At 42.4% G+C, this 14,382-nt stretch overlaps 1 protein-coding gene across 2 annotated transcripts in view; it reads left to right on the top strand.

Moving 5' to 3' along the window:
- The first annotated feature begins 290 nt into the window (after nt 1-290).
- The window catches only part of vopp1b (VOPP1 WW domain binding protein b), a 71,252-nt gene continuing 57,160 nt past the window's right edge, over nt 291-14,382 (top strand). For both annotated transcript variants that reach the window (XR_013889181.1, XM_080209510.1), the window contains exon 1: nt 291-443. Coding sequence is in view for 1 of the 2 variants with exons in the window: in XM_080209510.1 (XP_080065636.1) it covers nt 390-443 (54 nt within the window). In the remaining variant the exon portion in view is untranslated. The remainder of the gene's footprint in view (nt 444-14,382) is intronic.

Genomic DNA, 14,382 nt, shown 5'->3' with positions numbered 1-14,382 from the left:
CTCTTTGAACGGTATGTTTTGTCTGTATAATGCACAAGAAACAATACTTTTCACTGTATGCTAGTACATGTGACAATAATAAATCTAATCAAATCCAATTTGCTCCCTCATTAATCCCCCTCAGAGTAAGATGCTGCCACCCCGGCTGAGACTGGCTGGGATCAGCCTGCGCCCAGTTGGCGTGCGCGAGGACCGCTCCATTCGGGGCGACCGTTGGTCGGGCGCGCGGACACGGGAGGCGCGGCCCCGAGCCCGGCTCTGATTGGACACGAGCTTGCAGGCTCGCTCCCGCCGTTCGTTTGCTCGCTCGCGCAGCGCCGCCCCCGCCGGGGCTGAGGTCGCCGGCAATGGGAGACAGGTGAGCCGCTGTGCTGTGGAAGAAAGGCGCCATGCTCCCCAGGCCCAGCTCGGCGGTCAGCTGTCTGATCTTGCTACTGTTTGAGGTGAGGTATAGCGCCCAGGCCAGACCGGGGGGCAGGCAAAGACAGGTGCTGCTTTACATCTGACAGATCCGGCTCCGAGCATCTGTAACGGGAACCGGAGCGGCCGTTAGGGAGGTCGGGCTCGGTGCCTGGGGTCTCCGAGAGGCCGGGCTCTATACCCGGGGGCAGCGGGAGGTCGGGCTCGGTGTCCCCGGGAAGGGTCGGGCTCGGTGTCCGGGGGCAGCGGGAGGCCGGGCTCTATACCCGGGGGCAGCGGGAGGTCGGGCTCGGTGCCCGGGGACGGCGGGAGGTCGGGCAGATTGGGTCGCTTTAAACTGTCTGATCAGTCGCGGAACGGACGGAACGTTCCCTTCTTGCGTTTGAACCCAGTGCTGTCCAGAACCTCTCCCTTTCTCAGCATCTAGCTCCTTCCTCCACCTTCATTCCCCACTCATCGGAAAGTGGTTTGTGTAAGGCCAGAAGATTTGCAGACAGGATGCGATGTGATCATTGCTTTAGTAAACCACAGGTTGAATGTCAAAATTGTTCCTTTTTTAATTGTACGAGTGAGAACACTTCTGCCTGTTGTGATCATTACCTAAATTTAGAGCAGAGTTTGTGGTGGTCCCAGAAATGTGATTTCTATGAAACTCACCAGTACCCCAAAGAACCACATAACTCACACTCTTTGGCATCATCTTAACAATTTAACTGTTTAATTAAGCAGCTGCTTGGTTATGTAAATTGTAAATTATGTAAATTGATTATAGGGCAAGAAATTACTTTGGGCTAACCCTGGAATTTACTTTCCAACCTGTAACTCTCCCCATCTTTAAAAAAATCACAACTTAAAAAAAATGTATTGGTATACCTAACCTTGGCCTGAGATCACAGGCTAAGCTTTTGGGTTTTATACATGCCTTGCAAATACTGTCCTCTTCTCTGTACTTGGAGTTGTGTTACTGGGGAGGTCCCTGGTGAATGTATGCTTGGGAGTTTTTAAGTTCTTTTGTTTAAAATAAATATTTTGATTAATATGAGGAAGAGCTTTTGTACACGAAGGGTGGTGGGTGTCTGGAATTCACTGTCCAACTTGGTGGAGGCAGAGACCCTAAACTCTTTAGAAATTACCTGGATCTGTACCTTACGGGACAGGGCTATGCGCTAGTAGCAGGAAGCTGGGATTAGAAAGGGTACCTTGGGCTGACATGGACAAGAGTGACCAAATCTCCTCCATCTGTGCTGTGATTTTTCTATGGTTCTATTAGCAAGGTAACTATGTGGGGTTACAAGGTAAGCTTGGATAAAAGTTGGTGCAAGACTTGATGGGCCAGATGGCCTCCTGCACTGTAGGATTTTATGATTCTGAGGCTGCACACATTGTTTTCTTGAGCAGCATTGCTGAAGTAATGTTGGAACAGTATCTTGAATTAATATGGTACTCATAGCAACAGTGTTTTCACAGTGGTATTACCTAAGAAATTCTAGAATATTAATGAAGGAATTATGATTTATCCTTGTAAGAATTGTGCAAAAGTGTTGGAGGTGATGGAGGTTTTACAACATCGCTGCTCTTCAACTCCCTGGTGGTAGAGAATAATACTGTTGAAATAATTTTGTTGAGTTTTAGGAGATTGTCCTGTAGATAATATATATCTTACTGTGCTCCAGTGACTGTGAGAGATGGATATTGAGTAGATTGTAAGACATCTGATTTTAAAAAACTACTTCGCTCTGCTTTTGAGTTTGTTAAAAGTTCAGTTAACCAAGTTTATGGTAATTTTGACTTTAGCCATGTGAATGGTAGTACAGCTTTAAAAAGGCAAGAATTGAGCCACTTGACACACAGTATTCAGGCTGTGCTTTTTGAGTTGCGGTGCTGCTACAGCTTCTGGTCAAACATTACCTCTGTGGGGAGAGACCATGGCACTGTAGTAATGTCACTAGAATAGTAATCCAGACGTCCAGGCTAATGCTTTGGGGAAATGGGTTCAAATCCCACCACAATACCTGCTGGAATTTTTTTTAATTTTTGGAAAAAATTTGAATTTAACATTCATCTAAGTAATGGTGACCGTGACACCAACCATTGATTATTGTAAAAATTCATCTGGTTTGCTTTAGGAAGGAAACCTGCCATCCTTACCTGGTCTGACATGTATGTGATTCCGGCCCCACGGTAATGTGGTTGACTGTTAAATGGCCAAGCAAATCACCAGTTCGAGAGCAATTAGGAATGGCAGTAAATGCTGGTCTTTGCCAGTAATACCCAGATTCCACAAAATAATAAATGAAAGAATACATTTTAGCAGTATTGGTGCCATTGAAGGTTGGGAAGTGACTGGATGTTTTTTTTGTTCAGGGTGGTTATTACTTGGCATTTGTTTGGTGCGACTTCCATGATGGAGAGGTTATTATCTTGTGGAAAATGCTATGTTGGATTTGATACTTTGGGCTGAAGATGCTTGCAAATATTTTTGAATGTGGTTGTAAAAGCAGTAACTTAAGATGGCATGGCCTGGTGATCTACCTGCAGTATTAATTTTGCAATATTAAAATAAATTGAGCTCCCCTAATACCTCTACTGGTTAAGGGAGTATTGATGAGGAAGAGCTCTGTTGGGGTGCGCTCTGCCAGAATGACAGTAGAATAGCTACAATTGGCACTAATAATGGCTTGGGGGGAGGGGGAGGGGGGAAGAGAAAGACCGGCAGCAATCAGCCAGGTTTCTGATTCTGACAGTACAGCTATCCAGATGGAAGCGCATATGGTGTCACTTATAATCCAATCCCCTATCTATGCCCTCACATAGAACTGTATAATTCCCAAACAAGGAATCCATATTCAGTGCATCAGGGGTGGGGGGGTGGTGGTGGATGTGTTGGAATTCAGAGTTTTTCCACTTCAAGTCTACTTCTATAAACAGTTTTAGACCAAGCAATGGAAATGCAATGACCAAGTACACTCTGAAGCAACTTTGCAGTCTTGCATTCAGACATTGACACTTGAAATATGTTGGTAAATGAAAGTAAGCAAGGATTTTTTGAGAGTAAATTGTGTTTGATAAAATTAATGGAGTTATTTGAAGTAATGGGTGGGGAGGGGGAGTCTTGAGGATAATTTGATTGAAATTGTGTATAAAACTTTAAAAGCACCACAGTGAATTTATGAGCAAAATTACAGCCCTTGCATTAAAGGGACTGGCAATATGAATATGAAATTGAGGAGCAGAGTGCTAGAGAGTGGTGGTGAAAAGTTGATCTTCAGATTGCAGGGTGGTGTCCCCAAGGGATTGGCGCTGGAACCACCGCTGTGGGTTGATCTTCAGACCACAGGGTGGTATGCAGTGGTGTCGTCCAGGGATTGGTGCTGGTTCCACTGCTGTTTAATATACATTAATGCCTTTTGGCTAAGATCAAGTGTGGAATTGACATGCTGTGCTTGGTTGAAGTCATTAGGTTACAGTTTAGCTTCATTTGAAGCTGTTTTTAAAAATGGCATCTCGGGCTTTTGGCTAAGGTGCAAATGAGATCAAGCCTTGGAGGAGGAGCTATGCCTACTCCAATCAGCTTGGATCATGTCGATCCAGCCCAAGACAGGAGGTGAGAGCCCTGTCTTGTCAGCTTGGATTGGGAATGTCTCAACTCGTTGCAACTCTGAATTGGACTTGATTTGATTGAATTGGAATAAAAACAAAAAAAAATTAATAACCTAGACTTGGATATACAGGTTAAAAGTTTGTAGATGATACAAAACTCAAATGTCAAAAACAGTATGGATAATAGTAACAGAGGATGGGAACATATTGGCAAAATGGATAGACACATGTCAGATGAAACTCAATGCAAAGAAATGTGATCAGAAATACACTGTCTGAAATGGTGATGGAAGCAGAAGTAACTTTTAAAGGGAAATTAGATAAATACTCAAAGGGTAATGGCTTGCAAGACTACAGAAACGAGTAATGGGTGTGGAACTAATTGTATAGTGCTTTTAGAGAGTTGCTACGGCCATGATGGGCTAAAAGGCTTCCTGTGCTTTTTGCTTATCTGCAGTGATAGCCTTATGACCAAGGAAAGCTACATTTTGATCAAGGATAAGGTAAATTTTATTATGTTGGTACTTGATAAAGATGAGTTTTTGGGTATGAGCAAGTTTACTGTCACACAACACAAGCTTATATCATTGGAGAGTGCAGAGCATAAAGGCTTCAACTCCCAGTGGGCCTTGGAGCTTTTGTTTATGCGCAGACCAGAAGTGGGCTTCACATGCACGTACTGGTGTTTGGCTGGGTTGTTGAGAAATCTGTGGACTTCGCCATTTATTGTGTCAAATGGTCTGCTTGACTACAGTTGGCTTTTGAAAGGATGTTGATGTATGAGATAGATATTGTAAATTGTTTTATCTTTCTGATATAGTAAGGTTTATTTTTGTTTGTTTAAAACCCATGGAATCTTGTGACTTTATTCTCAGATGGTGAAATTTCAGTTAAATAGAAAGTAGAAATGGGATTAGGCCATTTGGCCCTTTGAGCCTGCTGTGCCATTCATTTTGATGATGGTTGATCATCAAATTCAATATCCTGACCCCCCCCCACCGCCATATCCCTTGACCCCTTTAGCCCCAAGAGCTATATCTAATTTCTTGAAATCAGGCAACACTTTGGCTTCAACTACTTTCTGTGGTAGTGAATTCCACACATTCACCACTCTCTGGGTGAAGAAATTTCTCCTCACCACAGTTCTAGAAGGTTTACCCCTTATCGTCAAACTATGACCCCTAGACTGGACTCCCTACTGTTGGGAACATTCTTTCTGAATCTACCCTGTCTAACCCTGTTAGAATTTTAGAAGTTTCTATGAGATCCACTCTCACTATTCTAAACTCCAGTGAATATAATCCTAATCGACTTAGTCCCTTTCCATGAGTTCAATAAAAAACCTGGAATCAAACGTCTAATGATGATTATGAAACCTTTGTTGATTGTCTTAAAAATCCATCCAGTTCAGTAATGTCCTGTAGGGAAAGAAATCTGCTGTCCTTTGTCTGGCTTGCATGTGACTAGGCAACTTTAGACCCACAGTAAGGTCTTTGACTCTTAAATGGCCTCTCAAACCAGCCAGTTCAAGGGTAATTGGGGACGGACAAGAAATTCTGGCCCAGCCAGTAATGCCACGTCCCATGAATGAGTAAAACTAATTTTTTTCCTTACAATTTGCAACTTCTTCGTGCTTCTGGTGGAAGATGCACCTGTTGGAAGTGTGCAGTGAAAAATAATGTAGGCTCAGCTTGGATCAAAAGCAAGTCTGTGCCTGCTATTCAGTCTAGATGAGCAAGACTCCACATGCCTACTGGATTGATTTTTTTGGAGCATTCATTCAGCTATGAGAATTTTGTTAAACTTTTATCTTCATGCGTTTCATATGACTATTATGTTTCACCTCTTATAGCAGTGCAAAATATTTTTCTGTTGTTGCATTGAATTTGTGCTGTGGGGGAGGTTTCCTCTGTGCATTGATGCAGAATTGTAAGCATGCCTTAAGTCAATATACAATTTTATTATAGGTAGCGCAACAGAGATGTATTCCATTCTATATTTTTTTCACAGTTTGACCTCATCAATACAATGCCAAATTTTGGAATATTTTACAGTCCAGTGAACTTTTTTAATTCTAATGTTTGCGTTTGCAATATGGTAGTTAACAAGAAAATCACTGGCAGTTGTAGACTGTGCCATTGAGCTCAGAGTGTGTAATAGATAAATAAATCTCAAATGCAGCGTGAGACAGATATACAGTATATTTATGCTTCAACCTTTTTATGCTGTCTAATAGCAAAAATTTCCACCTCCTCCCATGAATATCTAAATGGTCCTGTCAGTTTCCATCTATGTTGATTTTAGACCCTCTTTTTGACTTAACAAAAGGTTAGTAGACTTGAGATTTCCCAGTAACCAACAATTTTAATACTGTTCGATCAGTCATCATGAGATTAATATGAGCACTATTAATTCACCTATCTCCTACTTTCAACTCCATCTGCAACAGTGTGCTGGGGATCTAATGAAAATTATATGTTGGTGTCAAGTAGATTGTTGTCAGCTTCTGAGTTTGAAACTTGAACTGTGTAGATTTGAAGCCAGTAACTTTACTGTAATACAGCTGAAGTGGTAAGCAAGGTGGGGAATAACTGATATGTGGATTTGAATTGCATAATTGTAATTTGAGGCATTCAGATATTGTCTTTGTGAGATGACAGTGTGAGATGAGATTGACCTATTTATCAATTTTGCTTCAGTTTATAATTTAAACTGTAGTATTTAAGTTGAACACATTATGTTTTTTGTTATTTTTCATATTTAATGACAGCCACTAAAAAGAATCCATTGGACCTTGTTACTTAATAACATTCAGAAAATAAAACCTAAATATCTCTTGATTATGTCTGCTGCAAGTTTATATGGAAATAATCTACAGCTTGGTACCAAAAACTTCTGTTCTTAGACGTTATATCCCCCGCCCCATATAACAGTTGTTAAGAAACTTAGTTGAAAACGCCATATTAAGACTTGCCATGTTTGCTACCAATTTCTGTTATGTTATAGTGGCAGGCTGTATTCACACAGTAAGAACCTTAGTTTGTAATGTTTGTGATGGCAGTGGGGATTGTTTAAATAATCAATATTTAGTTTTCAGTTCTGCCATTTCAAAAGAATGGTAAGAGGCAGCCACTAACCTCTGCTTGCTACTGGAATAACAGTCAAATGCAGCAGTTAGAGGTGGATGATTTGTTGTTGTAGCCAGCCTCTTTGATCATGAATGTATAAATTTGTCATGCATAAACACTTGAATATGATGGGTATAATACTTGGACAATGCATACACTCATTTGTTTGTGCACTGTACACAAGCAGTACTGTATGGAAAATGAAGAACATTGACCAATGATTTTAACTTCTTGTAGCTTTCCCAGTGAATTAAAAACCTGATAAAAGTATATGCGCAGAGAAAACAAATGGCTTGTTGCGTGGAATAAAATTAATGGATATATGTTCACGGAAAAACCATTGGTGCCACTCTTGGAGGAGGTGCTGGGTTTGGGGGGAGGGGTGTGAGTGAGGAGTCCAAGGCATTATTAAACAAACAAAATTCAGTGAAGATAAATATTCGTATTAACTTTAATCTTGAGGGAAGTCAAATGTCAGTCTTTTTAATGTAAATTTAAATTATTCCTTAGGAGGCTAATGCTTTTGAATATATCTGAAAACTTAATCAAAATAAGTAATTTATTCCCTAATCCAAGCTGTCCTGACAAAATTAGAATGATAAGATATGATAACGAGAATTTTAGGTCTCTTATGGCAGGAATATGCATTTGTAATATATTCACATGGAAAATGCCTTTGATAGACATCAAGATTAATTCCCTTTTATTTTGAAAAGTGCATATTTTTAGTGGACAGTGTTAGTATAATGTAATTGTACATGTCAGTGTTTTGTGCTGTGTACAATCAAGAGAAAATGGTTAGAAAGACCTCCAGCCAACTGATTTAGAAAGGGTGTCCCAATTTGCAGCCTGCACAGATTCTTTCAAAAATAAAAGCATGTTCTTGAAATTTTCAGTGCTTTAAAAGGACAGACATTAATGACTAATAGTATAAAGATAATACATATAGCTCTTTTTTAAACAGAACTTATATATTGAAAAATCAGTGTTTGATAAGCATGGAAACCACCCATCAGAAGCTTTGATCTTGTAAATCCTGCTTTTATTCAAATCTGCCATTTTGGAATCTTTAAAACAAACTGTAATAACAGTAATTACACAATTAAAGTGAGTATTTGTGATTAGATGTTAAAATTCAATTAAATAGGACATGGAATAGCAATGATTCTGTGATACAGATGGCATATTTATATGGTGTTCACACTGGACTTAGCACAATTTGCTCTCAATAGCCATTGGATGGTATGCTGGAGGTTTTGTAGCTCGACTGAGTCAGACATGCTCGCCAGCTGCCATTTTTGGAAACGGAGATATTAGTGTATTCACTTTAGAAGTTATTTTGTATTTTTATTTGCAAAATAATATTTGAGGAACCACAAAATGACACATGGGTTTGGCAGACTACTCAATGCCACGTCCTATTATTTAAATCTAGCCTGTAGTAGCCAATCTTTAATCAAAATAAGTCTTCTGCTGCTTGCCAATTTGAAATTTGCTATGAATCAGACCTCCTACATTAAATCTGCTGAATTTTTATTTTTGAAGTACTATAACCACTGCATCTTAAATATGTTGAATTGTGAATTCAGCAACATCTTACTTGAGTTTTATAAGATTATGTTTTGATTTGTGTTTCTGAATTTTGAGTAAAGGAAGTGGGTTATGTGATCTGTTCTGAAGTCTACCTGACAGTAGGCCGGGTTGGGGGGGAGGGGAGGGGGTTGATTGTTAGAGAGTACATAAGAACATAAGAACATAAGAAATAGGAGCAGGAGTAGGCCATCTAGCCCTTCGACCCTGCCCCGCCATTCAATAAGATCATGGCTGATCTGTCGTGGCTCAGTTCCACCTTCCCGCCCTCTCCCCATAACCCTTAATCCCCTCTCTTATCAAAAACCCATCAACCCGCGTCTTAAAAATATTTAGCGAGGCAGCCTCCACCACTTCAATGGGCAGAGAATTCCAGAGATTCACCACCCTTTGAGTGAAGAAGTTCCTCCTCAACTCCGTTCTAAACCGCCCCCCCTTATCTTGAGGCTGTGCCCCCTAGTCCTACTGTCTTTTTTGAGCGGGAAGAGTCTCTCCACCTCTATCCTATCCATCCCATTCATCATCTTATACGTCTCAATGAGATCTCCCCTCATTCTTCTAAACTCTAACGAGTACAAGCCTAGTTTATTCAGCCTCTCATAGCTCAACCCCCTCAACTCTGGTATCAGCCTAGTAAACCTCCTCTGCACTCCCTCCAAGGCCAAAATATCTTTGCGCAGGTGCGGCACCCAAAACTGCACACAGTACTCCAGCTGCGGCCTCACCAATGCCCTATACAGCTGCAGCAAGACCTCCCTACTTTTATATTCAATCCCCCTCGCTATGAAGGCCAGCATCCCATTTGCCTTCCTGACCACCTGCTGCACCTGCAAGCTGGGTTTTTGCGACTCATGCACAAGGACCCCGAGGTCCCTCTGCACTGTCGCCTGCTGCAGTTTTTCGCCCCGTAAGTAATAGTCCTTCCTACCATTCTTCCTACCAAAGTGGACCACCTCACACTTGCCAACATTAAATTCCATTTGCCATTTCCTGGCCCATTCGCCCAGCCTATCTAGATCCTTCTGCAGACTCTCCACACCCTCCGCACAATTTGCCTTTCCCCCAATCTTGGTGTCATCAGCAAATTTCGACACCCTACACTCGGTTCCCTCCTCCAGATCATCTATATAAATGGTAAAAAGCTGAGGCCCCAGCACCGACTCCTGGGGCACTCCACTAGTCACCATCCGCCAATCCGAATAGCACCCGTTGACCCCCACTCTCTGCCTCCTATTTGACAACCAATCCTCTATCCACGCTAACACCCTACCCCCAACTCCATGTCCCTCGACCTTCTGCAATAACCTCTTGTGAGGTACTTTGTCAAACGCCTTCTGAAAATCTAGAAAGACCACATCCACCGGCTCTCCTCTATCCACTGCCCTAGACACATCCTCATAGAACTCCAGTAAATTTGTCAGACACGACTTCCCTTTAATGAAACCGTGCTGTGTCTGTTCTATCAAGCAATTCCCTTCAAGATGCCTCGCAATTTCCTCCTTAATGACAGATTCTAACATTTTACCTACCACAGACGTTAAACTAACCGGCCTATAATTCCCCGCCTTTTGCCTGGCACCCTTCTTAAACAACGGTGTAACATTAGCCATTTTCCAATCATCCGGCACTTCACTGGAATCCAGCGACGTCTGGAAAATAACCACCAAGGCATCCACTATCACCTCTGCCATTTCTTTCAGAACCCTCGGATGCATTCCATCCGGTCCTGGGGACTTGTCCACAATCAGCCCCTCCAGTCTGTCGAGCACCGCCTCTCTAGTAACAGTAATGTCATTAAGACCCTCCAGTCCTACCACCTTTCCATCGCTAACACCCGGCAAATTATTCACGTCCTCCTCCGTGAAGACAAAAACAAAAAAGTTATTCAATACCCTAGCCATATCCCCATTCCCTACCACTAGGTCCCCTTTCTCATCCTCTAAAGGACCAACGTTCACCCTAGCCAGCCTCTTCCTTTTTATATATTTAGAAAAACTCTTGCTATCCTTTTTTATATTAAGCGCTAGCCCAGCTTCATAGTTTCTCCTACCCTTTTTTTATCAACTTCTTTGTCAATCTTTGTTGACATTTAAACCTCTCCCAATCGTCTTCTCGCCCACTACTCTTAGCTACTCTAAATTTCTCCGCTTTTAATTTAACACTTTCCTTCACCTCCTTCGTTATCCACGGCTTATTACCTCTCCTCCTACTGTCCTTTTTGACCATCGGAATAAATTTCTGCTGAGCACCAAGAAAGATCTCCTTAAAGATCCTCCACTGCTCCTCAGCAGACCCTCCCTCCAACGCGCTCCCCCAGTCCACATTCGCCAATTCTTCTCTCATCCTACTGTACTCCCCTCTATTCAAACAAAGTACGCATGTCCGGGAACCCACTTTCTCCTCCTCCATCTGCACCAGAAACTCCACCATACAATGATCACTCTCCCCAAGAGGATCCTTCACCGCAAGGTCCCTAATTCTACCCGCCTCATTACATAGCACCAGATCCAAGATAGCTCGCTCCCTCATCGGCTCCAACACACACTGTTCGAGGAAACTATCCCGGCAGCATTCCAAGAACTCCTCCTCGAGCCCTCCGCGTCCAACATGGGTCGACCAATCAATATGCAGATTGAAATCCCCCATAACTACGGCCGTCCCATTCCTGCACGCTGCACTTATTTGCGCGTTAACAGCCCGCCCCACCTCCAGATCATTATTTGGGGGCCTACAGATGACACCCACCAGCGTCTTCCTCCCTTTGCTGTTCCTAATCTCCACCCACAACGATTCCACCCTCTGCTCCTTGGCTCCAATATCATCCCTTGCTACCACCGTGATGCTATCCTTAATCAGCAGAGCTACGCCCCCCCCTTTTCCCTCCTGCCTATCCTTCCTAAACACTTGATAGCCCTGTACATTCAGCTCCCAGTCCCTGTCACCCTGCAGCCACGTCTCTGTAATGGCCACCAGATCGTATTCATTTGTGTCGATCTGCGCCACCAGCTCATCCACTTTATTCCGAATGCTTCGTGCATTCAGATAAAGCGCTTTCATCCCAGCCTTCACCTGGACCCTATTTGCCGTAACGCCACCAACCATACTCACGCCCCCTACCCCCTCTATTATTGGGACATCCTCGGCCTCTTCCCTTACCTGTACCCTCTCCTTAACTTTAGACCTCATAACATCACCTACCCTCGCACCCTCCCCCCCCCTACTTAGTTTAAAGCCCTGCCTACAGTCCTCTTTACTTGATTCGCCAGCACTCTGGTCCCAGCGAAGGCTTGGCTTGTTTTATTGGGAAGGAGATGCAAGGTAATTACTTTTGAAGACAATAATAGTCTCTTGAGTTTGCAAGTCTCCCAAAGGTCTAGAAAGATGCTGAAGATATTGGGTTGTAAACAGTTGTGCTGTAAACTGTTCATTTACTTTTAAGATGAATGACAGTTGACATCAAGAACAGCTAATTAGCATTTCTAACTAGATGCAAATTGACATTGCAATGGGGGATAGAACAGCGGATTTTGTTTTTGAATCAAGACTTGAACTTGTAGGATGGTGGGAGCTTGGCCCTCTGTCTTGCGAGAGATGGCAGAGAACACATCACTGCTGATTTTGGCTGCCCTACAGCCAGTTTACACTCAAATAAGCATTGATTGGCGATGGGTGTGGCTTCCACTCCTCATCTGGGAGGCAGCTGTGCCTTGGGGAGCTACTTGCTGCAGTTGAGGCTGGGTGGGAAATGATCCTTAAGTGGCTAGTAATTTCACGTACCTGCCTAAAAAAACAGCTGAGGAGGGGAGTGTAAAATTCTGGCCCAGGTTACAGGTTTGAATATCACACAGCAGAGAAAAGCATCAGCTTGGCTTCCTAAATGCAATAGCCACATGCAGTAGGGAGCTGGTCTCTAGTTGGGGAGGTATATCCTACTGTCATCTAAAGATTCTTGGACATCCCTCCTAATATGGCAAGGGAGAGATGAATTGTTGGAACAGGTGTTACTGCTGATGGTGGATTAAAGGAACTCTCGGAAAACAAAGTGGTTAGAGACAGTCACTTGAAGTTAACATGAGGTGGAACGAGGATATGGTAACCCATTGGATGTTGGCAGCAATAGTGGACTGTTTTATTTAATGATTATGATACTGGGGAGAATGTACTATATGATGAGTACAAAAGAGGAATGTTTCTTTCTGTAGTTTGAAGTATATATTGCCTACGTACGAATTAGGATCAGGAGTAGACCATTTGGCCCTCGAGCCTCCTCTGCCATTTAATAAGATCATGGCTATGTGATATTAGCCTCAATTCTACATCTCGTGTCCCAATAACTTAGCATTCCTTCTTTACCAAGAATCTGTCAATCTCTGCCTTTAAAATATTGAAAGATTTTACTTCCATCATCTTTTCAGGAAGAGAATTCCAAAGATTCATGACTCTGAAAGCAAAGATTTTACCTCATCTCCATTTTAACTGTGTGACTTCTTATTTTTAAACAGAGACCCCCTAGTTCTGGATTATTCCCTCCACATTATTCTTGATTAATGAGGGGATCAAAGATTAAGGGGAAAAGGCAGGAGAATAGGGATGAGAAAAAAAACAGCCATGATTGAATGGAGGAGCAGACTTGATGGGCCAAGTGGCCTAATTCTGCTCCTATGTCGAATGGTCTTCTCCACCCTGTCAAGACCGCTCAGATAAAAGATGTCTTATTCTTTTAAACTCCAGATTGCTTAGCCTGGCAACCTTTCCTCATAAGACAACCCATAATTCAAGGTAGTCTGCTAAACCTCCTCTGAACATTTTGCGTTGCATTTACATCTTTCCTTCAATAAGGTGACCATTACTGTACACAGTACCCTAAATGTGGTCTCACTAAGGCTATACTTCAGTTAGACAAAGCACATCTACAGTTGTATTTGATTCCCCTTGCAATAAATGATGACGTTGAATTAGCTTTCCTAATTATGTGCTCTACTTGTAAACTAGCCTTTTGTGATTCATGCACTAAGACTCTGATCCCTTTGCATCTCGGAGGTTTACTGTCTCTCACTATTTAGGTAACATGCATCTCTTTTCTTCTTCCCTAAATGGACAATTTTACATTTTCCCCCATCGTATTCTATTTACCAAATCTTTGTCCACTTACTTGATGTGTCTGTATGTTTTTGTAGCCTCCTTATGTCTTTTTCACAGCTTACTTTACTACCTGTCTTTGTGCCATATGCAAATTTGGCAACCATCCCATCCATATTTTCATGCAAGTCATGTATATAAATTGTAAATAGTTAAGGTCCCTGTGGCACACTACTCATTACATCTTGCCTTAAAAAGATCTATTTAAGGCTAATCTGTTTCCTTTCCTCTGGTTCTACCCATGTGTTTTTATTTTAAGAACATAAGAAACATAAGAACATGAGAAATAGGAGCAGGAGTAGGCCTTCTAGCCCTTCGAGCCTGCCCCACCACTCATAGCTGATCTGAAGTGGATCAGTTCCATTTTCCCGCTTTCTCCCCATAACTCTTCATTCCCCTGTCTATCAGAAACCTATCTACCCGTGACTTAGGTATATTCAGTGAGGTAGTCTCCACCACTTCAACAGGCAGAGAATTCCAGAGATTCACACCCTTTTGACTGAAG

This window comes from Carcharhinus amblyrhynchos, chromosome 2, assembly GCF_965287045.1.
Source record: "Carcharhinus amblyrhynchos chromosome 2, sCarAmb.v2.hapA, whole genome shotgun sequence".
Classification (NCBI taxonomy): domain Eukaryota; kingdom Metazoa; phylum Chordata; class Chondrichthyes; order Carcharhiniformes; family Carcharhinidae; genus Carcharhinus; species Carcharhinus amblyrhynchos.
The sequence above is the reverse complement of the archived record's forward strand: the minus strand, read 5'-3'. Positions and strand labels throughout refer to the sequence as shown.